The sequence below is a fragment of the Astatotilapia calliptera genome, chromosome 1 (genome assembly GCF_900246225.1).
Source record: "Astatotilapia calliptera chromosome 1, fAstCal1.2, whole genome shotgun sequence".
NCBI classification, from domain to species: domain Eukaryota; kingdom Metazoa; phylum Chordata; class Actinopteri; order Cichliformes; family Cichlidae; genus Astatotilapia; species Astatotilapia calliptera.
This window is the reverse complement of record NC_039302.1, coordinates 1,147,918-1,174,163: the sequence shown is the minus strand read 5'-3', so window position 1 is coordinate 1,174,163 and position 26,246 is coordinate 1,147,918. Positions and strand designations below refer to the sequence as shown.

General features: G+C 40.9%; 1 protein-coding gene across 2 annotated transcripts in view; it reads right to left on the bottom strand.

Annotated features, from left to right (window-relative positions):
- The window catches only part of cemip (cell migration inducing hyaluronidase 1), a 152,512-nt gene that overhangs the window by 84,759 nt on the left and 41,507 nt on the right, over positions 1-26,246 (bottom strand). For both annotated transcript variants that reach the window (XM_026185444.1, XM_026185371.1), the window contains exons 2-6: positions 12,868-13,053; positions 6,100-6,237; positions 4,021-4,159; positions 2,738-2,974; positions 1,116-1,295 (exon numbers count right to left, since the gene is read on the bottom strand). In XM_026185444.1, coding sequence (XP_026041229.1) covers positions 1,116-1,295; positions 2,738-2,974; positions 4,021-4,159; positions 6,100-6,237; positions 12,868-12,922 — 749 coding nt within the window. In that variant the 5' untranslated portion in view covers positions 12,923-13,053. The remainder of the gene's footprint in view (positions 1-1,115; positions 1,296-2,737; positions 2,975-4,020; positions 4,160-6,099; positions 6,238-12,867; positions 13,054-26,246) is intronic.

Below are 26,246 nucleotides of genomic sequence, written 5' to 3'. Positions count from 1 at the left end.
CAGCAAAACGACCCAAAACACAAGTCCAAGCTATGCCAGAACTACCTCAGGAAGAAAGAACAAGGTGGTGAGCTTGAAAACATGGAGTGGCAGCACAGTCTCCAGACTTAAACCCCATCGAGCTGGTTTGCAATGAAGTGGACAGAAGAGTGAAAGCAAAGCAGCTACAAGGTCCACATTTATGGGAAGTTCTGCAACAGACATGGGAAGAACGTTCTGAAGAATATTTGATTTCTATTTTAGAAAGAACGCCACAGGTGTGTTCAGCTGTTATAGCTGCCAAAGGTGTCTACATTGATGAGTCAAAAGTTTAGCATACATTCGATGATTTCTTTTTTAACTCCAATTGCTTATTTGTACTGTGCTTTCATTTAAGAGTGCAATGAGACATTAAACTGCATAATTTTCAATAAAAAACTGGAAAAATGGGGTGTTCTGAAACTTTTGACCGGTAGGAAACTCAGTAGGAAACAAAGACGAACACTGTCTGCTCTCCCATGGCACATTATTCTCTAAATGATCAAGAAGACTTTATAACCAGATATAAAAGTACAAGTCTTCCAATCAGGAGTTGCTGCAGCAGACTGCAGTTGTCTCTTAGAAAACAAATGTCCTTTCTTTGTTTCCAATACTTCTCACCTTTTTAAAGTTATATTTTAGATTGCTATTTTATCACTGTGCAAGCAAAAGAAAAGTGGCCAGTGTTAGTTTGCCTAACAAATATTACCCTTGACATAGTTTGTAGAAAATCATTAATCACCAAGAGATCCCCAAAAGCTTCAGGCATTGATTAGAGAAAAGGACAACTATTCAAGGTGCTTCACCTGAGGTTCTAACATTTTCTCATTAAATCAAAGCAGTCCATGAAATGAATGCTCTGGACAATACTGTGCTGAGAGCTCAAAAACACATTTTCTTTCCTGACACGGTTTGAGCTCAGAAGTTTACACACACTCGTCAGGGACAAGAGAATTAGTATCATTTAGAATATGCTTTGGTAGAATTGGGGGAGTGTATTTAAATGAATCAACTTCCTGTGACACACCTGGCAAAATGACAGGTTCGGTTACAGAGGTTGATGGACTTCATTTTAAAATTGTGTTTCAATAGCCTACCGAAAGCCGAGACTCCCGATGTGTTTGCTGCCAAGCCTGGATATACTCTTCTTAGCGGAGTCCTCCAAGTTGTTGGAGCCCTCGTCATTGACCATCATCGCCAGTATGAGCCCAGGCTTGATGCCATCGACATATTTTGCAAGGCGATAACTCTCGTTTTTGCTGCGGTACGTGTCAAACCTGTGAGAATGATGCAGAGATTAAAAGAGAGACAGATAAAAGAGGAAAAGCACCAAATTCTTACGCCTTCTGTTCAGGGGACTTTTGAAAGCTGTGCTATTTTGCAAACAGTCTGCCATCATGAGATGACATGGAGAACACGAGCTATTTTGCACACTTGCCACTTTGCATTTTTTGCTTCAGAGCGGTTCACAGCTTGAATGAATCTCTGACGCATTTTTACTTGTAATTAAATGGTTTAAAACAAAGTTTAAAAACCTAACCAATAATGTTTCAGTCACGCTTGAGTAAAAATTGAATTGGCATTGTCCTTGTAACTAGAATAAAATTAGGAGAGTTACGACTGCATTTCACTTTTGACAACTGATTTTAAGTAGCTGCTGCAACCATTTCTACCCCTATGTACAGGTAAGTCTGCCGAGCACCTCTCTCATTTTGCAGTAAAATCGCCGTCCTGCAGGTTTTAGCTTTAGGAGACTTTAGCTTTCTGGCACCTCGTTTGTGGAACCAGCTCCCAGTTTCAGAAGACAGACATCCTCTCTACTTTTAAGAGTTTTTGATGAAGCCCATGGTTAGGGATGGATTAGTGACCTTAAACCCTGGACCCGGTTTCTTCTTTATTCATCTCTGGCTTTCTTTCACAACATGTCTTTTTCCTGCCTTCCCCACTTCACCCTCGACCACTCACACATCCCCTCCATGAGCCTTACTCTGCTGGAGGTTATATCCTGTTAAAAGGCAGTTTTTCTTTCCCACTGTCACCAAGTGCTTGACTTGTTTCATTGTTCTCTGTAGGTTGACTGTGGTTGTGATTTGGACCTATATAAATAAAACTGAATCAAATTGAATTCAAGGACAGTAACTGTGGTCTTTATTCATCAATGTCACCACCAAACATGAAAATCATTGTCACTGTATAGAAAAAGAAACTCTGTTTCAGCCTTTCTGACTGCCAAAGTGCATTTCTGTGACAGGAATGGCAGTTGGTAAGACTTCACTCATGAAATGAGAATTTTTTGATGTTATGTTTTAGCATAAAATGTCCGTTGTAAATGACACTTTTGAAATAAATGTTACTAAAGAGTCATGATAAATGACCCTTTAGTAACAACTGACATTCACTGGTAACAATCTCTCTTCGAAAGAGGGCTGACACTAATATTGCTCAATAATATATTTATGTCACTTTACTGGACCTATTGACCTGATGGCTGAATAGATTTTATTATTAATGAAAGGATATTAAGCATGTCATTGATTTCTAAATGTAATATCCGTCTGTAAAACACCGTTAGATTTATTAAGAGCACATTTGTCTACTTCATTACAACCCTTCATTAGAAGCTTATGATCTGACAGTTACCAGATCATTACTTCTCTAATTAAGTCTCCAGATTTTACTGCAGCTCTGATGCAGCCCTTATGTTCAAGAGGAACTTCACCTGTCATCATGCAGCACCTCCCCTGTCTTGGGGTCGATTACGTGGATTATGATGCCTCGATTCCCCCAGCTTCTTTGGAACAGATAGTTGTTTTGACTGCTCTCTCTGGGATGGAGGGTCTTGTTGAGGAATGTCCAGGACAGCTTCCTTTCTCCGTGAATCTCCAGTGTCCCCCCACTCCCCACGCCAATGTACTTCCTCCCAAAGTAGCTGTGCTCCTCATCGCTGTCATCCAGTCTATGGACAAGAATGGAGAATGATAAATGTTTGGACAGTATGCCAGTTTTCAAGTGGCTTTGAGACACAGAGTGCACTTTAGTTAGCCTTGATGTCGGTTTATACAAACAAATTATTGCAGAATAATTATTAAGAGTTTGTTTTCTTTCTCTTCCAAGAATTAAAAAACCCAAAAATCTTTTATGTGTGTCAGTTTTGTTAGATAGTTGGTCTTAAGGAGAGACAGAAGAATCAAATAACAAGAGAGCACAAGTCCTGTACAACAGGCTGTGACTCGTGATTACTTTACCTAAAAATTTGTCTGTTTTATTAATCTAAATTAATTTTTAGAAAAAATTCCGTTAGAGTTTGTGTCTGATTAGGTGAAAACTATGCAGTCAAATTCATGAAACCTGATGAAGACAACAAAGATGGCATCAATTAATACTTTTTAATAACCATAACAGGTATTAAGTAAATGAGTAAATAGATCTTTTACTAACAGCAAAATGATAATAAATATTTTTCTTACTAATCACAAGTAGTCTAATATGATAATGTTTGTCATTAGTTTGTGTGCAACAACAAATTCACTATTTAATACGCTATCATCACTGATAACAAAAGACAACACATTGGGATATCGAACATATTTGTTTATTACTACCGTATGTTGAGGTCGTTCTCTGTTAAAAGTTTCATTACTGGTCTTATTCTTCTGCTGCCTCATTCTACCTTCCCGTCACAGTCACGTGGCGTCACACGAGCCTCAGTCAGTCCCCTGATGTGTGCGTCACAAGAATTCTCGGATGGGTCTCAGGACCAAGTCGCTCCATTTTAACCAAACCACAATCCTTTCTTTACCACTCAGTTTACTTTTAGTCTTGTGATTCACACTGCTACCTTCTTCCAAACAAGTATAATCACTGCTTTTTAAACACGGTGTATCCACCAATTAGTAAACGTGGTAAAAATCTTACACTTACTTTTTTTCTTAACAGTAAATACCTAATAACTCATTTTTAACAAATAGTGTTTTTATTCTGCTACGTTTTATAAACCCTCACCTTCCAAATAGCAAGATGGTGAGGTTGCCTTTATAAGGACAGTCTGGGCTTCCAATGTGCAGCTCCCCCTTGTTCCCAATCAGAATGTGTTTTGTCCGAAGCAGTATAGGCCGGTTGGTGTCAGCAATCACCAGCTTTCCTGTGGGGAAGAGAGGAGGGTGGGTGAGTGATGAAGCCTCCTGGCAGGTCTTTCATGCCCCTGTGCCCACAAACTCCTTCTGTCTTCCTACCATTTATGGCCCTGAATTCAGGCTTTCCACACAAACACATACATGGATGTAGCTTGACAGCTATCTCTTTTACTTTGTCTGTAGTTCAATGATTTCAGCTCAGTAGTAAATAAGCATTCAGTGATACATCCTGCATGTATTACTTCTCTCAGAACGACCGTAGCCCTTTGTTTACCACATTTCTGTCATTAATTAAAATGATTTCTTTTGCACAATATACTCTATATACTTTTCACTTTTTAATTAAATTCAGACCATCAAGCAATCCCACAGGGAATTGGGAAAAATGAAGAAGCTGCTAAGAAACTGCAACCATCAAATACCTGCAGAGTCAGGGACAATCAGCAACTACACTCTGCCAGTAATCAGATAACCTGCTGGAACAATCAGCTGGCCAACAGAAGAGAAACAAGCCACTGACACCAAGACAAAGAAGCTCCTTACTATGCATGGAGGGTTTCACCCCAAAGCCAGCACCCTGAGTCTGTACGCTAAACAGAAGAAAGGTGGCCAAGGACTAGTGGATGTCAGAACTGCTAGCGAAGATAAAAGAACAAAGATCTATGAGTAAATCAGGAAGATTAATAGTTTTCTTAGTGAATATCTCAGGTAGCAGAAACGCAAGCAAGAGAAGGAGAAAGAAGAGGAAGCATCATGGAAGGACAAGCCCCTGTAAGGCTTCTCATTTGTGACCCCTGCACAGGGGCGTAAGTTCCAGGGGGGTTAGGGGGGTTATGACCCCCCGAACCAATATAACCCCCCAATAAAACTATGAATTATCTTGCATAAATAGGCTGTTGATTTTCTTTACTCATTTCAGGTATTACCAGCAAAATAGTCGCATGTTTAATCATCTGGGAATTTACCCACAAAGTTACGCTGATGCCCCTGCGTATCAAAAACCCAGGCAGTAGGAGAGCATGCTTTCCACTGAGGAGCAGTAGAAGGCCAGCAGCAGCTTCTGGTTCAAGTTACTCTTCCTCAGGACATGGAGAAAGTGCAGCTGCTGTTGATCCTGCTGTTCTTTACCAGGGCAATGGTGTTGTGAACGAGATCAGCAGAGATGAGATCAGGTGTCCAGAAATCTGAAGGTGGAGACAGATTCCACCAGTTCCCCATTTATAATGAGAGGGGAGGGGACCAGTCCGTGCCTCCTGAAGTCCATTACAAGTTCTTTTGTTTGAAGGATATTCAGCTTCAGGCTATTTTCGGAGCAACAGCCAGACATGTTTTCCATCTCTGCCCAGTACACTGTCTCACCTCCATCAGAGATGAGCCCTACCATGGTGTTGTCATCAGCATACTTGACAATGACGTTAGTTGAGGTGGGCTGGTGAGCAGTCATCGATGTACAGGGTGTATAGTAGGGGGTTGAGAATGTGCTTGGACCAACTGGTAGAGTGGCAAAATTTGTTGAGCTCCTCTGAGACTGAAGCTGCAGGTTTGGGGGGTTCTGGTAAGGGCTACGAGTTCAGTGACTGTAAATCCCAGTGTAGCTGCAGCCTTAGTTAGACTGAAAGACTTTTCCTGGAGTATTTCAAACACAGATAAGCTATGCCCCCCTACTCCTCACCAAAACACCTCACCTACTGCTCATATTACACAGTCCAAATGTTACTTTTCTCTGGTGGGTCTGTGTTGGGTTCAGCTAAATTCAAACCACAATCCCAAACCACTGCAACTATGGGACACCTTTTGTTATCTCTGAAGCATGTAAGAATCATGGTCTCTTTCTTCTTCCTTTCTCTTGCTAGTTTTCTTCCTATGCTGAAGCTTTTCTTCACCGGTCTCCTGAAATATCACTTCAGTTTAGAGAAAGATAAAGAGATGATAGATTTGTCCAGTTTACCTCCGCTGAGAATCTCAATAGAGTGGACAGTAGCTGAAGTTGTGAGAAGGACCGTGCTGTTATTACTGATCGTCACACGGTGGTCTTCACTGTGTCCTGGCATCCATGGTTGCAGTCCTGGCTCCTTATCTGGGCATACTGAATGACACAGAAAAAAACACCGTTAACTTTGATCAGCTCATCAGTCAATGAGATCAACATGTGTACATTTCACTCATGAAAAGATTTCAGAACAGTTGGTTCAGCATCATTTTTACATCCATGTTTAGGGACAAATATTGTACACTGTTATATACTGAATGTTTTTCAGTTACATTTTATAGACATCAAAAAATACAAACGTTTAAAATATACAGATGGCCAACAAAGCAGAGGAAAATGAAATATAGAGTTTCTTAGCACATCTTCAGTGCTCCCTAACATTGATTGTCCTTCTTTGGTGAAGCCCAGACTGACTTCCCTGCAGCAGAAAGAAGTGATGATGCTAGTCACAGCTGTCAGAACAAATATTGCTGTGCCCTCACATATGTGGATCACAGACTTTCATTGATTACAGATAAATATCAAATCTGAGAACTTTGTTGATTGCACCTTGTTTTTTGTATCCAACTCTGAAGCTGTGGGATCATTTCACAGAAGGACTATGTTGGTGCTTAAATGAAGGATGTCTCAGTTCCTAAAATTCACCAAGTGAAAGTGAAGTGAAAGATGGGGCTGCAGGTGGAGCTTCAACTGTAAATGCACAATCTTTTAGGTGTTTTTACCTTCAGTGAGGCATGGCACACATATGGCTTTACAACACATGGTAAGAGAAGGACTTTAAACAGCTGATCCTTTTCATTTATGTTTTTTAAGTTACTTAAAATGATCAGGTTTTCTGCCCATCACTGTTTCAGTGTTCAAAAATAAATTCTTGTTCATAAGAATATTTCACAATGCTTTTCTTAATTAAATTTGTCTGTCCATGTGATAACACCCATTGGAAGTCAAAAAAGAATGAAAAGGTTCTATACCAAAAGAGCCAAGCTAGGACAAGTTCTTAAAAATGCAATCAAACAGGACACCACTGTAAGTGGATTAAGAGACAGCCCCAGGTCAGTGCCTCAGTCTTACAGCCCTTGCACATTTTTATTGGCCTGCAAAAAAAAACTTTTTAATTTATATTTTTAAATATGAATGCAGTTATTATTATTGTATTTGTTACACTTTAAATCTGAAAAATAAAGACAATATGGTACAGCCTCCAATTTGTCAACAAGCCTGTCTTTTAAAGTGGCCTCTAACTATAAGCATTAAAAAATCCAGGTAAGTTGAAAAATCTTACCTGCTGTGGAGTTATTATGGAGTAAATTATTCATAGCCATGAAAATAATCTTTTGTAACAGGCTGCAAACCCAGCAACATTGCTGGAAATATAGACATTAACATTACTCATGTTTTATTACACAGCCACACGGGATTGATGTTAGAGTAACAATGATCAAGTTAGGCCCGTGTGGCCTCCTACACATTGTTTCCAAGCAGCTCCCTCTTCTAAAGACGCTCAGACACTGAGTATGTCCAGTAGGGCTGCACGATTAATCGTTAGAAAATCGCGATCTCGATTCATACTTATGTGCGATCTCATTTCCAAATGACAACGATTAAAAAAATAAAATAAAAAAAGACGACGATTGTAGCGCATTTTGATCCGGGACGTACTCTGCATGAAAACAAGCGCTCACTCTTCCTGCTCAACAAATGACGAGGGCGGAGCCTTATACCACGTGATACAGAAGCTGTGCCGTGTGATGCTAAAATTAGCAGGAAAAAACAACGGAGAGCACGTCAGGGATGACGAGAAAGTGACAGGAGAAAATCCGTCCCGGTCAACCACCCAAACATCAATAACGGGAACCTTATACATCGCTTCCCTAAACACGTCGAACTCCCGCAGGCACAAAGACATTACGGAGGCTATCACTTATCACCTGACCAAAGATATGGCTCCATCAACACTGTGCAAAACGAGGGATTTAGGAAAATGATCAACACCCTAGACAAACGCTACACAGTGCCGTCCCGCAACTATTTTTCTATTGTTGCACTACCTGCTCTGTACACGCAGCGTCGAGCAACGGTGGAGACGGAATCTCAAGCAGTACAACATTTTGTTGTTTTTATGTTTATTTATTGTTTTTATGTTCAGTCTCAACTGTTACGAAGTTGATGTGCAGTTAATAAGTGCGATAAATATTTATACTGGAAAAGAAAATCGTGAGAGAATCGTGATCTCAATTCTAAGCCAAAAAATCGTGATTCTCATTTTATGCAAAATCGAACAGCCCTACTGTCCAGTAATGCGAATTCTTCTGAAGTACATCCTGTTGTGTACTATATGGGAGAAGGCCACTTTGGCATCAGCGTCCTCTACTACATGATATCTCATTGTCATTCACATTCTGAATCATTAAAGTCCATCTCCCATATATTTTTCAGGTCATACTGGTTATAAAACCGACTGCAAACAGCAATATTGGCAGTTGAATCCAGCTGCATTAAATGGTGAACCAGGACATAAGACTAAAATCATTCTTCATCAGTCATTCTTTGCCTGCCCACTAATTCATAGAAGAAAGAACAACTAAACTAAACTAAAAAAAATTCAGATTACTTCCAGTTATGCTCACGTATCATGATGTCACCAAATTCCTCAGAGTTCGAGCCGCTCATTGATATGCAGCACCATTACTAAGCCTCTAATAAAAAGTAGATCTGCATCAGATTGGAGAGCTCTTATGGTTGTGATGAGAAAGATTTTCTCCGTTTGCAGTCTGACTAAAGCTGCATTAAAAAAGAGCCATGAAGAAAGATGCAGATACGTGTGTTAAGTTTAAAGTGGAAGAACTTTTGTAATGCTTTAGGCAGGCACACACACACACACACACACACACACACCACACACACACACACACACCACACACACACACACACACACACACACACACACACACACACACAATGTTGGGTCAGGATTGGTTGTGACCTTGCTTGGCCCAATGCCTTTGAGATAAAGAATTCTACCGTATTTTCACGACCATAAGGCGCACTTAAAAGTCTTAGATTTTCTTCAAAAAGTGCGGCGCGCCCTATAGCGCGGTGCGCCTATGTGTGTAAGGAGGACGTAGTAGAGAACACCATGAGAACGTTAAAGGGTGAAGTGTGGGCGTTGATCGTATATACCGGGACAATCGCACATACCTGTATAAAAGAACAGGTATGTGCATTATGCAGGACATCGTTGTTTAACAACCCTGAAAATGGCAAAGAACACGCTTACGAAGCACAGTTTAAACTGAAGGCCATCAGCTACGCGGAAGGAACATGGGAAAATCGAGCAGCGGCGAGAGAATTTAAGATTAACGAATCGATGGTTCGCAAATGGAGGAAGCTGGGAAAACAAGCTCCGGCAGGTCAAGAAAACGCAGCTGAGTTTCGCGGACATAAGCGAGGTGGCTCGAGTTGGAGGAAAGACTCGAGCGGTGGGATCATCGAGCAAAGCGCGAGCGGGGAGAGAGCGTTTCGACGGTCACCATTCGGCTAAAAGCAGTTTCACTTTCACTTTTAGTAAACGTGCCATTTTTCCATCCGGACCAGGACTACGTAGCGCAGCAACTTCCAGCGGATATAAGAAAAGCTGGCCATCTTCCGCTCTACGTGCCAGCAAACACATCGGCGACAAAACATCCAGCCAGCCACATCACAAACATGGACGAGGTCCCGCCCACTTTGACATCCCGGTGAGTCACACTGTGGAGAAGAAGGGACCAGCACGGGTAGCGATACGCACAACGGGGGTATGAAAAGTCTTTCTTTTACTGTTGTGCTTGGCTGCCATGCTAATGGACAGAAACTGCCGCCTATGGTGATTTTTTTAAGCGAAAGACTTTGCCTAAGAGAAGTTTTCCAGCAGTAATCATCATTAAGGCAAATGAAAAGGGCTGATGGATGAGGAAATGATGAAAGACTGGGCTGAGGGAGGTGTATGTAGGAGACCAGGTGGTTTTTTCCACGCATCACCATCGCTGTTGATCTGTGACTATGCGTGCCCATCTCACAGCGATGTGAAAAAACTTGTGAAGCAAATGAACTGTGAGCTTGCTGTCATTCCGGAGCCTGACAAAGGAACTCCAACCGCTGGACATCGGTGTGAACCGCCCGTTCAAAGTAAGGCTGCGAGCGGCCTGGGGAGCGATGATGACCGGTGGAGACCACAGTTTCACTAAGAGTGGAAGGCAGCGCCGGGCGAGTTACGCCACAATTTGGCCAATGGATTGTAGATGCTTGGGCTTAACATGTCTGCTGGCACTGTTGTTCGAGCTTTCGCAAAAAGCCGGCATCATTTCCGAGGAGCCGCACGGCACGGAAAGTGACTCTGACGGTGAAGACAGTTGAACCTGCATGTTTGATGGAGATTTAGCGCAGCTGTTCAATTCGGACACAGAGGATGAGGACTTCGATGGGTTTGATTGATGATAAAAATGTGGAGTACCAAACTTTGTTTTGCTCCTGCTTTATTTTTAAATAGGCACACTTGTATGCTTGTGTGTTGTTGATGAGGACGAATTACCGGCAATAGAAATGTGAGTAAGGTACCGAATTCAGGTTTGCTCCCGCTTATTTTTAAATACGCATACGGTACTTGTATGCGCCCTATGGGTCCAGTGCGCCTTATGTGTGTGTTAAATACAGTAAGGGCACACATAACTGAGACTGCGCCTTTTAGCACAGTGCGCCTTATGGTCGTGAAAATACGGTACTTTCTCGTACAAAATCCAGGTAAACACAAGCCTGTAGTGTGTGTGTGTGTGTGTGTGTGTGTGTGTGTGTGTGTGTGTGTGTGTGTGTGTGTTGTGTGTGTGGTGTGTGTGTGTGTGTGTGTGTGTGTGTGTGTGTGTGTGTTTAGACGTCTTTGTGATACTTGTGGAGACCAACTGTCCGTTATGGGGACAAAACGCCCGTCTCATTGAGTTTGAAGACATTTTTGAGGCTCAAAATGTTGTTTTAATGTCAGGTTTAGGGTCCACAGGCATGTACGCAGAGTGTATGCGCATGCATATGTCATACATGTGCATGCACTGTATTTTACTATGTGTGAGGAAGGGGTTGGTGGAAATCTTTGGTTATTTAATTCAGCGTCCCTAAATCATCCAATTTTGCTGCTCAGTTCAGTCAAGCCAAACAACAGCTCTCCTCTCACTGCCTCCCCCGTTCCTTCTCTCCCAGTCTGGGACATCAATCTGATGAAAAACATTAGCATCCATCAAACCTCTTTAGCTGTAAATCCACAAGTTGATAATAGTATTCTTGCAGGTGAACATCATAGATCACAGTGCTTCCTGCTGATTGATTTCACTACAGCCAGCACTTGTTATTTTATCTTTGTTCTGCACATCTGTTATTTTTTCTTTAAGCATGTATTTACATCCATTAGTATGCCAAAGAGGGACGGTGTCTGATGAAATGTATGTTTTAGAAATGCTATTGTGTAGCTCACTTATATTACCACGTTACACAAAATGTTCATATTACCTGTCAGTGCCACAGAAAAAATGTCATTTCAAGTCAATTAAGAACGTCATGATGATGAAGGAAGAAATTCTCTGGTTGCTTTTAGAGAAAGGGATGGATCAGCTGATAAAATGTTCCTACGCTGACCCTGAAGAGTGGGGAAAACACTGCACAGAACAGTGCAAGCATCAGTGTCAATATCCTTTATACTGATTAAGTCAGAACTATAAATAGCATGAAATGAAAGAGCTGGGGTGGAGATGAGGTGTAGCGAGTCCATGCTGACTGCAGCAGCTTCAATAGCATCCCCGAAATGGAATTTGTCAGTAGGTTATCACTCAGACAAGCTGATATGTCCAGATTACCGGTTGATTTGTGGCCTACCACAAATATGCTCAATTGTCATGAAAATAAAAGGAGAAATTAGGTTTTTCTGTTGATGTATTTCATTTGGGCACCGGAGAACTGCTGTAGTCCAACACATCTTTCTGGCTGTTACGGTCACAGTCGGGCAGACTCACGAGTAGAAAAGATTTGTCTTTAAATGAAAACAGCATGCAATTTCCAAATCCAGCTCAAAGAGAGCAACATTAGTATTCTGTCAGCGGCAGAGCGGCTGGTCTTCTTTCCACCTTGTCAGTCTATGTGTGTATGCAGGGAGGTGTTCATGGCAATATGTGGTCCTGGGGACATTAGCCCACAGACCACTATGTAAGATCCACTGTAGTCCAAAAGCCAAAAGGCCGGGAAGATTCAACAACATAGCAGAAAAAGCATGAAAGCAGGAACTGGGGTGGAAATGGGTTGCAGAGGCAGCACTAACACCATATTCTAACTCATTTCATAATAGTTTTCATGTCTGCTTCGACATGAAAATTATTGTGACTGTGACATCTCAGACTCGGTTAGCATGTTAAAGTTCATGACAGTGCAATTAGACTGAGCAAATATGGCTTGGTTAGAAAAGTCGTCAAGTGATAAAAACCTCTTTTTAAAAAAAAGAACATGGCAGCACATCTTAGGTTTCAAAGGTTATATCAGAATATACCAAACGACTTCTGAAACATGTTCAATTAAATTTGTGTGAAAACATTCTTACCCTATACAAAAAACACATGCCTATGCAAATTTACCATAAGTTTCATGAAACGTGCACTTCCCACTGTGGGTAAGTACATACACACACACTCAGACACAGAGTAAATTGGCTTTTCTTACCTGCGTGGATGGTCGGGAGCAGCAGAGCTGCCAGGAACACGACGCACGTCTTCATCTCTCTCAGCCTGCCGCTGACCAACTTTGCACCTGAGGCTTTCAAAGGCTGCGGCAGACCTCCCAGTGGGCTTCAGAGGAGGTTTCAGAGTACCAAGTGCCAAGTTCACAGAGGGAGGCCACCAAAAGCACCTACAATATCACATTGAAATGCAAAGGGATCAGTCAGACATGTACAAATAGACAAAGATTGAATGAACAAACCTGTAATGGAACATCACACGCTATCCACATTTCAGGATAGCTTTGTCATACACTTTATTTAGCATTTCAGAACATTAGATTTTTTTTTTACTATGTCTTACAGGGTTATGTAACTTCATATAGCTCTGTTAACGATATACTGGATAGTTTTGTAAAGTAGAAATAAATCACATTCACTGTTGCTGCTATTTTTCCTTCAGTTTTCATAACTGACTGCAGCAGCCACTGTCTCACACTATGCTATACTTTAAATCCAGCTCTCTTTGATCAGTGCATTTCCATTGTTGCCCAACTCAACACTAGACGCTCTGTGCGCATTCACTTGCTCATTTTTACAAACACTTTGGTAGAAAAGGTTCTACACTGTGAATAAAAAATACTGTTCGTTTTCTTAGGAAATGTTTGGACAGACACAGACAGCACAAGTGAACTGTGGGAGGATCTGCCATTTTGCCATCAGATTTACGGTGGCGTTCCCAGGTGTCCTAAAAGTGGTACCAGCATCCACAGTCTCCCCATCCATAAAGAAGCCAAGCTGGAAGCAGTGACTGAGGTTGTTACTGACCACAGCTGCTGCACAGGGATACAACCGCATCCTAAAAATATGCTGCAACATTTTGCATTTTCAGTTACTTATTTAATATCTGTGCAATGTTCACTGCAGATTAATTAATGGAAAGTGTGTTCTGTTTTTGAAAAAAAGTCACTTAATGACAAAACACAGTATCCTGATGCTTTGATTAGATTTAATTAGTTCATGCTGCCATGTGGGAAATGCAGCAAGATGCTGTGAGCATAAAAGAGTGCTATAATAATTAATCATCATTTATTTTATCTTATAATTAGCTTGCTGTTTGTCTATGGGGGACACAGTTAGTGTGACTTTCTCAGTGCAGTCAGCTATGGTACACTGGCCGACGATGAGCTCTGAATCACTGTTCACAACAATGCTAACTTAATGAACTATGGACTCAGTCTGTTTGCTAGACTTCATTTTGTTAATGCTACTTATTTCCTTCCCCTTTTTTCAAATATACTTTATCAGTGTCCAGTATGAATGAAAGATTGTGAAAATGCTCTGCCATTCGTCTTGGCTGTATTCATGTGTGCGCTCACAGCAAACATTTCTCCCAGGTTTCCTCCCCTGCGTATTAGTGTAATATGTTTATCTTGTCTGGCAGCAAATAATTAATGATGAGGCGGTTGCAACAAAAGGAAAATAAAAGATTGTTTTTCTTTCTTGCGAGGAGCCCATTTAAGCAAATATGAGGTTTGTGGATGTCATAGTTGAACAACAAAATTTCCATGTGGAAATCACTGTTTATTTAATCTGGCCTCTAATCTTGCTGTGGATACAAGTGGCAGAAATGAGCTTTTTCCGAAGGGTGGCTGGCTTTCTCTTTAGAGGTAAGGTACCGGTACTGATTTTCAAGTATAAGGGTAATGTGCAGAACTGCATCAGCTACAAAGGGATACAACTGAGGAGCCCTACTGTTATGCTATGGGAAAGACTTGCTGAAGCTAGGTTAAGAAGAGAGGTGTTGATCTGTGAGCAGCGGTTCCGCTTCGTGCCAGAACAGATGCAATGTTTTCTTTGGGAAATACATTTGCTGTCAGTTTGTCTAACCTACGGGACTGTTTCGTTTCCTAGTGACATCACTGCACAGTTTTATTTTTAGAAATGAAAGTCTTGTCTCCATATTAACCGAATCGTCTCAAAATCTTTTGTTGTAAATGTAAGTCATACGTAACTCAAATCTAAGTTTTCACTTGTTGAAAAGATAAGCATGGAAAAATCACATCAGAATGTTTTTTTATTCCACTAAAAAGACAGCACTACCTGAATCTGAATGCACAAAAGATTCTTCCATTTGCAGCTGAGGGTATAGTATATTTGGGAAACATTATCATCAGCAGTGCAATACCACACAAGAACAACAATAATAATAACATCATAAGTAAGAACAGATGTGTTATACCATCATAAATTGTGCAAGTTGTCAAATCCAATGCGATGCATTATAGTAAAGTTGCTTGGTGGATAAGGGGATTTACAGAAGTAAATCAAAACCAGTTGTTTAAAATAATGATTTAGTGCATAAGTGAGACCCTGTATGTGCAGCAGTTTTTAAACTGCATTTATTATTGTGACTGTGCAATCTAAATACTCCTCGAGGAGCTGGACTGATGCACACTTAAGACGGTGTAGAAGTTCATATAAATGAGCTTGCAGAGCTGTTCAGATTACCCTTTAGTTTGTGTTCTCGTTGATGCATTGAGTGTGAGTGCCTCATGAGTGAGTTCACATGCTGTCTTCTCTAAGGACTAAAAGGCTCCTGACTTGGCAGTGAAAACAGGTTCAGTGCATGTGTTTCTGTTAGTAGTACTCTAGAATCAAACGGGGGGTCTGAAAAAGCTGCAGTACCATGATAAGACAAAAAAAAAACAAGTAAATCCCATAGACTCTCATGTTAATATGCATGTTTACAGCCTAGGTCAAAAACAGTTTCAACTTCCCATGGGAGCTGATTTTTCTCATAACTCACCCCTCTGGATACCAGTAAGGCTTAAAGTTAGGGCCATGATCACTTAGATTGGGGTTACTTAGCAAATCCCCATCTCATTCAAATTTTGTAACTTCTGGTTTTAAAGAACCAATACGGTAACTGCCAAATGGTTAGTGAGGATTGAAAATGTGGAGAACAGAACCTGATGGGTGGGTGAAATAGAAAGAGGTATGTAAATCAATCTTCTACATACAGTCCATGCTTTAACTTGAGCCTTACAAGCTACTCTTCTAAGTACAGGACATGCTACTTGATTCAAATTATGAGGTGTGGAATCTTACAGAAGTTATTATCAGTCATTTAAACCTAACGGTATTCTCACAAAAATATCAAATAGAACCAATTAAAATCCAGCCCATTGCTAAGGCCAAAATGAACAGCTGTGGTCTGTGTGGATAAGAGGCTTTCAAATACAATAGAGCTGCCTTTGTATTACCTAGCCCAAGAGATATGAAAAACTCTGAAAACTGTGATTTAAATTTCTACCTCCACTTTATCAAAATGAAAACCTTATGATAGTAAGCGGTCAGTAACCACTGACAAAAGTGAACTTCTCAGCTGCAACTCTAGCACATCTGATATAACAGATGGCCATTTGGATGCAAAGGTACAGCATTTTTGTCAGCTTTTAAGTAATGTATGTTCTATTTGTATGCATCTTTTAGCAAACAATATTGTACACAACACACTGTACACTATTGTCATTTATACCAAAGGGTCTACAAAGAACAACTTAGAACAGTGTTCTGACACTTTCATTTAATTAATAATTACCGTATTTTCTGCACTATAGGGTGCACTTAAAATCGACAGTGTGCCTCATAATCCGGTATGAATTCTGGTTGTGCTTAGTGACCTCGAACCAATTTTATGTGGCACACGGCGCTCAAAAATTTGTTTTGTTACCACTAAATTTAGCTACGAAGCCCCACCACTTGATGGATTGTCGGAGCATTACGGTTACTGTAGTCAGGAGCCTTGCGGACTCGGAGTAATCTGGGTCGAAAACTCCGTCAGCTTCAGGTCCCAAAGTCAAACAAACACTGCGGCATCACTGAGAGTTAAAAACTGTCTAAATTCTTTCATCTTTAATAAAATGATCAGCGTTGCTGCTTTACCAGGTATAACAATTAAGTTTAACATCCAGGCATCCATGAAAACAGGATTTATTAAATTTAATGGAGTTAGAAGTTAACAGGAAGTTAGCTCGCTAGTTTCCACCTAAGCATGATATAGCACGTTCTGACTGAGAGATTTATGAAAGAATTCAAACGTACAGCTCTGCTATCACTTCCAACATAAATGAAGACAGAAAACTAAACAGCAGTGACGTTTGTAGGGTTACTGAAGTTGGGCTAGCTGCTATATAATGATGTGCTACGTGACCGCTAGCGACACAGCTATGTTAGCATAACATAAACAGTGAAGCTGGAGGATGAACGCTAACTTTTTTCCACTTGATGAAAGTTAATGTGAGGGTTCCTGATGGTTAGAGACAAATGCATGGCAGGATGCTGTAAATGGACCAAACTTCAGTCAGGAGAACAACTGAGATAATCCATCCACAATACGAGGATGGAGCAACCGAGCCGAATTCAACATTAATGAATCAATGGTGCGGAAGTGAAGAAAGCAAGAAGAATGAGTTGAGTAAAGTTTGACTTATCTGATTGTTTAGTTTTGCTTAATGCGCCTTATAATCCGGTGCACCTTATGGTCTGAAAAATACACTAAATCTGACAGAAAGACTTATTAACAATACTGTAGAGAGTTAATTTTTCATGCAACTGCTGCTGCTTCCACCTGAGACCTTAAAGTTACTTGCTCAGGAACAATGTTCCCTCTAATTTTTCATGTGTCTGAACAAACACACAAACTCCCTGAGCAGTCCCGTACCATAAATAAAACACCGAGTTGTATTATGAGTATGAATCTGTAGTCTGGGAGAGAGTCTTTAACTCTCTGTCAGCAAAATACAGTATATAAAGACCAATGTTGGCAATTAATTATATAGTTACTTCTTCAAAAAAGGTAACTGAGTTTTTTGCAGCTGTTTACCTAAAAATGCAGCCAATGTGTTTTTTAAAATAAACATTTAACACTATTTACAGAACAATCAGCTGTTCTGCATCAAATTTGATGCCACACAAATTATTTGTGCCACTCCAAAACATAATTTCTCTGCACTATGAGATGAAGGAGAACAACAGCCTGATACCTGCAGGCCTGACAACAGCAGATGTATCACTGCTGTAACACCTGTAACACTCAGCAGTCGCCTCATTGTTCTGACACACACAACAACACTACTGACTACACTACACACTAACTACACAAGACAACACACTAACTAAATCTCTCACATCTCAAAACACGGCGTCACTCCTAAAACTTCCCCCTTCCTATAAAACTAAATGCCATGTTGCCATACCATTTTTTGATTGGTCGACATGGTACATTTTTCCACCAATAGGAAAGGCTGGGGTTTTTTTGTTTTTGTTTTTGCTCATAGGCGGAGAGTGCCAAACGTTTCCCGTGAATTGTGCCATCTGTGACGGCTCACATCTCCAATGGTTGTACACGTTGTCATTAACGTGGCTTCACTCCACATCAGCCACGCCGTTTGCTCGCTAAAACACCGGTGTCGGCACATAAGGACGCTGTCATGGCCTGTCAACGACGTTGATTAGCTGCGTATATACGAATGTGAATCGCATCATTGTCTGGAGCAGCCAGTCACTGATCACTTACTGACTCACACTGCAGAACAGAATGAATTGTTAACATATTTATTTTAATTTCAATTCAGGTTAGATTTTTTTTGTGCACAAAGCAGATTTTCTGTGCGCGGAGACCGTGCCAGTGCGTGATTGCGCAGGTGTGCAGCTTAGAGGGACCACTGCTCAAGAATAAGGAAATAATGTTATACCCCATTTCCCTTGTACCTGCAACACACCCTTCATCCCTACTCACCCCTATTATGTGTTCATGGACAGTTGACAAGGGACTGCAGGGGAAGAGGGTTTGTTTTGTGTTTTTAGCACAGGAATGGAAAAAGACCATGGCAGTAAATGCTAATATTTAATAATAAAAATAAATAAAAAATAAATAATTGTTTCTCCTGTTCTCAGCTTTAGTGACATTATTAACCCTTTCATGCATGCATTATGACAACCTCAATCTGGATTTTTTTTTCTCAAGTATTTTTATTCATCTTTAGACATGAAAAAAAGATTTTTGAACTTCAGTTTTTAAACATGTACTTTTCAAAAAGTGTTTTACATGTCCACTTATACATGTCCACTGGCTGACAAGTGGGTGGCAGGGTATGGAGTGACACATCAGTGCCCAATGGAGTGGTTTATGTACAAGTACACCATCAACACTGACACGAATACAAGAAAACAGCTTTTGAATAGCTGTCCACTGTAGTGACCACTATGTGTGAAAGGGATAAAGCATATTGTCAAGAATTGTGACATACAGCTAAGTGGAAAAGCTATTTGCTATTGCGCTGCTCAGCTTTTAGCAAGGTTAGTAATTACACTTGACCTCCTATTCAGTTGACATCCATGTTCTAGCTGAGCAAAACTTGTTTTAAAAGAATAAAGGCTCAAGTGGAAATGGATTCACATCGCGATACCACTTGTAGAACAAAAAGAAAAGAAAGCAGGAAACGAAAGGCAGCAATATGGAGGTGATGAAAATGAAGGTGGTTTTAAATCCAGTGGTATTGTTTCTCCAGGGCTGGCTCCTGCTGTTGTATTCCTCTCCAAACAGCAGTCAGCCTTTGCAAAAGCCTTATTGTTGCACTGCTTTGTGCTGGCTGACAGAAAGTGATTCACACATTCATCACTTACAGCCTTTTGCGTGAAAGACATGAACATAAAGGAGGAAAGCCACAAGGGAAAAGAGCATGTCATTAAACAGTGTATCAAAAGAATAGAAAATGTGCCCTGATGCTGGAGAGTTTTTAAGCAAACAAATATTTTCCATGCAACCTCTCTCCAAGGAAGACAGACGGCTAGTTATATAACTTCAGAATATTAACATAACGTTGTTAATCATGTGCTCATCAAGGGAGAGTCAAAATAAGGGCAAAAAGATGCATCACAACAGGGATCAGTGGCAGATAACTATTAAACCTGAAGAGGCCTGAATGCTGAGAACGTTTTCAAAATTCCATGAAAAATATATGTAAACCTTTTTTAGTGTCTTTTTATTTTTCCTTATAGCATCACAAGTTATTACCATCAGGGGGACAACGAGAAATACCCACAAATCTATCACATTGTAACCATAAAATCATGCATCCTGCTCAGAGTGATGTCAAGCTTAAACAACAGCTGCTCTCCTTTTCTCTTCTCAAATTGTGAGCATACATTTGTTCACAAGAATGAGTAACCATGGTTACAGGGAGACGCTCTGTCACTCTGCAATTCTTATGATTCCTTATAAACAATCTGTGGTTTTTATTTCCATGCATGACAAATTGGCCAAAGAACGGCAGGAGACAGATGCTGTCCAGTGTAGCAGGTGATTTATTTATCATCATTGTGACCAAAATTATTTATAAAAATAAGAAAAGCTTAATAACTCCAAAGTTAACTTGGTACAAATAAACACAACTGAACTTAAGCCAACCAAAATGACTGTCACATGCACGCAGCTACACTAACCTGGTCCTCCTCTCTCAAACACCTGAGTTCTTCTGCTTCAATACTTTACTCGGGCGATCGTGGCTTAAGAGTTGGGAGTTCGCCTTGTAATCGGAAGGTTGCCGGTTCGAGCCCCGGCTTGGACAGTCTCGGTCGTTGTGTCCTTGGGCAAGACACTTCACCCGTTGCCTACTGGTGGTGGTCAGAGGGCCCGGTGGCGCCAGTGTCCGGCAGCCTCGCCTCTGTCAGTGCGCCCCAGGGTGGCTGTGGCTACAATGTAGCTTGCCATCACCAATGTGTGTGTGAATGGGTGGGTGACTGGATATGTAAAGCGCTTTGGGGTCCTTAGGGACTAGTAAAGCGCTATATAAATACAGGCCATTTACCATTTTACCCAAAGCTACCCAACCACAATGTTCTCCTGTGGAATATTCCATTCAATGGGTGTTACTAAACATTACAATCATAATCAAACACTTATGATGCTACGCTGTACCAGCAATAAAACACAATTCAAAGGTATAGCCATTGCATTTTACAACAGTACATATAACTCTCAAGCAAACAAACCCCTAAAACTGATTTTGTTTGCTTGAGATCATCATCCCCCCTCTTCACCCGGTCCCTTCCTGTGACATCAGCACTAGGAAGCTATAAATACAGGAAGTGAGGCAGCACTTCCTCCCTTTGCTCCTGGAACACAGGTAAGTAAGGTGAGCTCTAACAAAGCAAACTGGACAAACTAACAGTTGAAATAAATAAAATGTTAACTTAACAAACTTGTCCAAGTTAATTTAAACCGAGATGTTATATTAGGTAATCTGTAAAAGTGGAAAACATAAACAAACCTGGGATAGTAAGTGTTTGCGTTACTACAGAATAAGGGTTAGGTAAATCAAAACAACAATCTTAACTAAGAATAGCAAGCCTGGGCGAATGATGCTGTCACGCATTTTGTCGCAATGCAAATTCAAGAATGTATGTACCTGATTGACACACAGTGAAGAAGTTATACTGTGTTTATATGGTGTATATGTGGGCTACTGGAACAAGAAGGCACATGTGGGAAGAGATGAAAATAGGGCGCTGTTGGACTGCTACTACGCAAGTAACCCCAGCAGGCGGGGTTACACGAATAGGATGAAGGAACTATGGAATCATCGATACCCAGCAAAACAGTAGTTCAGTGTTCCATCATTTCATTATTAAATGTGGCCTACCACTTTTTGGCTAAATTGCTGCTCTTACTAATCACTTCCACTTTGTTACAAAACCACTAAAGGTTGAAAAATAGTTCAATGTGAAATATTCAGTAGGAAAGAAAGTTAATGACTAGACTTGTTGCACAGGTGCCATCCTATCATGGTACCATGCTGGAATTCACTGAGCTTCTGGGAGTCATCCATTCTTTCACTAATCTGTGTAGAAGCAGTCTGCATGCCTAGGTGCATGACTTTATACACCAGTGACCGTGGAAATAATTAGTGCAGCTGAATTCATTGACCTGGATGGGTGATTGAATACTTTTGGTAATATAGTGTAAAAATGCATTTCCTGTAGTGAAAATCAAAAAGGAAATGTCAGCTTTTTCCACCTATTGTTTCATATGAGAAACCATAAATCTGGTTACTGTAAACTGCAGACATTAACATATTTGTGGGGACGAATGGATCATATTTTGCTTAGGGCACATGGAGAGCCTAACTCGGTGCTAAAAATATGTATATCATTAGCAACATCCTGAGGTCTGCAGTGACAATGGGTAATATGATTCACTCAGCAGTCAGCCAGTTTTGATAGCAGACCTGCCTCAACACACATTCTAACAGGCGTGAGGGGGTGGAGCAGGTATGGATGCGTGTGTGTGTGAGTGAGTTCAGACTGGATTCGTTTGCAGGAAAATAAGTCGCACATTAAGTGTTCAGTGCAAACAAACACGCACAGGAATCCTTAACTTCAGGACCTTACACTGACTGACAGTAATTTCCTGTCACCACAAACCAATCATCACTAAATACTAAAAGGTCTAGACATTAAAATTTAATGAAGAACTTGTTATTTCCCCATATAAGGAATACCCATGCCTACAATGTTAGTCTTCACAACACAAGTAATATGATAAATATGATGATTTTTGTATACATTTACCCATGAGCCAATGTTGCATGACGTTATGTGAAATAGTATTAATTAATACATATTCAGTGCTATAGAATAATGTGCAATCAGTACTTGAACTTACACATTTCTTGTTAGCGTAAGCATTGTGTAGCAGGGTGTGGTCAGCTGCAGGGGAAGGGTGGAGCAGTGGGTTCAGCAGAGGACAAACACTGGCTGCTTTACAGTAATCTTGAATGAAAGGGAGTGATTTATAATAGAGAGGAGCCGGGGGGAGATGGCTTTAATGAATTTAGGAGGGATAATGTCCACTGGGCAGGATTAAGTGTGCATGTATGAGACTGTCAAAAAGCTTTGAGGAAATTAGTTTGAACTTGGACAACAGAACTGGGTGAGAGACTTGAAGAAGTACAGACTTGAACTGTGACCTGATGCTGTTTATCTTTCCAGTGAAGAAATCAGAAATGTTTTTACAGTAATTAGAGGACATGGGAGGGAAAACGGATTGAGGAGGATTAGGGAGTCTGCTGATGGTTTCAAACGGGAATCCTTGGGTTATGTTTGTTATCGTAAAGCAAACTAGCAACATATGATGTTTCCACAGTTGACAACTCGGCTCATCTTTTCAGATTGGGTTGGCTGTTCCTCTCAATACATGAGAGGAGCACAGAAAGGAATTGGCAAGAATACCAGAGGCGCAAAACACCAGCTACTGGTAGACCGAGCAGTCAGCCGAGACTGCAAGACCAGGCTGACCAACCTGCACTGCCTGGACTGATTACAAGAAGGCCCATGACATGATGCCCCACACGGGGATCCTGGCATACCTAGACCAAGATCAACATAACCCTAAATACCCTTATTTAATCTTTAGGCATTTGCCATTACTTCTCAGTGATTACAAAGGGCTGTGGTCATTGAGTGACTTTGGGTTTTGTTTGTCAACTGCACAATAATGCACTTTCTCCAAATGCAAGGAACCCTGTTGTGACAACATGACCAGCACCCACGTGACGAAAAAGAAAATATTAAATCTGCTAACTCATAAGCACAGTTAGTAAGGATTTGCCCTCCAATAACATTAGGACCAGACCTTTTCCTGTCCTTCAGACCTCTGAAAAGTTTCAACATCTTATCCTTGGTAACCTGCACACAATTTTTTTAAAAAGCCCGTAGACGAAACAAACTGTTCAAGACTAAAATCATGGATTTTAAAACAACTGTAAAAGAAATTCTGTAAATTAGAAAGTTCAAATTCTGACTTCAAATTGCGAGAAATGCAATCTTTCTCCAATTATGGGTGTCACACTGCCAGCTGTGACTTACCAGTACTGAGCATTATTTAATAATAATAATAATAATAATGGATTGCATTTATATAGCGCTTTTCGAGACCCTCAAAGCGCTTTACAATTCCACTATTCATTCACTCTCACATTCACACACTTTTCAACAAAGACTTGATATCTTACTTACTTGTTCAGGCAATTCCTTACTACGTGGAGTGCAGATACAAAGCTGACAGACCGCTGGTGCTCACAAGTAGTTTTATATTAATATTTATTCTTTACTGGAAATAAGATAAGCAATCACTTTGTTTGGCAGTGAGAGGCTAACTGATTCTGTTGCACAGGGCATAATTCTAATCATTTCTGTCTGTATACTTTGGAGCCTGTATTTTCAGCCTGGTACAGTGACTGGTGTATACTGCCAGGCATTCGCTTTTCTTCCCATGAGACCCTTGGGCTTCCTCGTGCTTTTTGTGTTTACATCTGCATGTCTTATTGCATTATCCATCATTTCCCTGTTTTATTTTGAAAAGTCAGAAACAGCAACATGAGAAACAAAGATTTAATTTCCTTTGAAAACATTCATGATAATAATAATGGATTGGATTTATATAGCGCTTTCCAAGGCACCCAAAGCGCTTTACAATACCACTAATCATTCACTCTCACATTCATACACTGGTGGAGGCAGCTACGGTTGTAGCCACAGCTGCCCTGGGGCAGACTGACAGAAGCGAGGCTGCCATATCGCGCCATCGGCCCCTCTGGCCAACACCAGTAGGCAAGTAGGGTAAAGTGTCTTGCCCAAGGACACAACGACCAGGACAGAGAGCCCGGGGATCGAATCGGCGACCTTCCGGTTACAGATACGCTTCCCAACCCCCTGAGCCACGGTCGAGCCACAAATCATGAGTGCTCGAAAATCAATTCTAGCTCTTAATATTTCTTCTTGTTTCTGAAACCTCCACTATGTTTAGCTCTGCCTCCCTACTTCCAGTTACTCTGGCTGTCCTAATTAGATTAGGTTTAGTTTCTGTGCCACCTCCGGCCAGAGCATTGTGTTTCATTCTAAACTGAAAACATTACTTAATGCTGACAGCAGTCTAATATGACTTTTGACTGACTGAGAAATGGCTTCAATGCGAGCAGACTGGCAGGTGCAGTTATCAGTCCTGGCTGGCATAGCACGTGGCCAGCAGGTCATTGCTGATGCGATAAATACATATATAAGAGATTTGTTTTAATCACTTTTTGCCATTAAGGAGAAAGTCTCTCACTTCATGAGAGGGGAAGTGCGAGACCACTGATGGAGTTCCTACTCATGGTTTCAAAAGAAGACGTGGTGCACCAAGACAGGCAGTCACACAGATATACAAGTGGTCCACGACTTTGTTCACCACGACAGAGTTCCCAAAGAGCAGACTACAGCAGCCAATCAATAGCCTCAAGCAGTGACACATTCACACATAAAAAAAGTTTTAACATTGGCCATATTCGGCACCACTATAGTCAAAAGAAGATTATTTCCATCTCCAGTAATTTATATGGTAGTATAGTGGTACAGTGGTCCCTTGTTTATCGTGGGAGTTACGTTCTAAAAACATGAACATTTTCACACTTTTCTCTCATGTTTAAATACTTTCACAGTTCAAACCTTCGTAGAAAAATAAGCCCAGTATTATAGAATGAAACCAAAGATCAAACCCTGTTTTCAGGTCCAGAACATGGGAACAGAGCAGCTGTGAGACAATTCAACATAACAGTACAGAAGTGGAGAAAGCAAGAGGAATGAGTTGAGTAAAGTTTGACTTATCTGTTTGGATTTCGCTTATGGTCTGAAAAATACGGTAGCTTCTACCTTCCTTTAGCATGTCCAGAAGTCCAACTTTTCATGCGATGGTTAGCATCTTCCTCTGCCTGTTGGGAGCTACCGCAGCTGCCTTTGACGGTGCAAAACGTTTCGTCGACATTGTTGTGTTTGTTGGGGAGAAAACTTACAAACACACAGCACTGCACTTCAGAGTCACACTGCTAGTGATCAAAGATTTATGTAAATTTCACAAGTTGAACGCATTCTGTACGGGACAGCCAATCACTACGCAGAACACAATGCGCTGTTTAGGGGGGGGGAAGCATGCAAAATTGCACAAAAAGATATCTGAGAAACAGCAAGGCCGCGAAAGGTGAACGGTAATAGCGAGGGACCACTGTTTAGCGATCTCCCGGGCGCTCTATAACATGTGAATACATGAAAAGATGCAAGTTGTGAAAACGGTACCAAGAAATCAGCACACAATAGAGAATAAAAGGTACACTGATTAAATCAGGTATAGCATGAAAATGGGTTGCAAAATGGCTTACAGATGCACAACAACTGAGAGCAGGCTAAAGCTGGTGAAATACTTCCCATATGAAACCTTCTACTTGACTGAGATTGACTTTGTGGCCAGCGTTGCCTGGACAAAGTACATGTAGCCAACAGAGCAGTG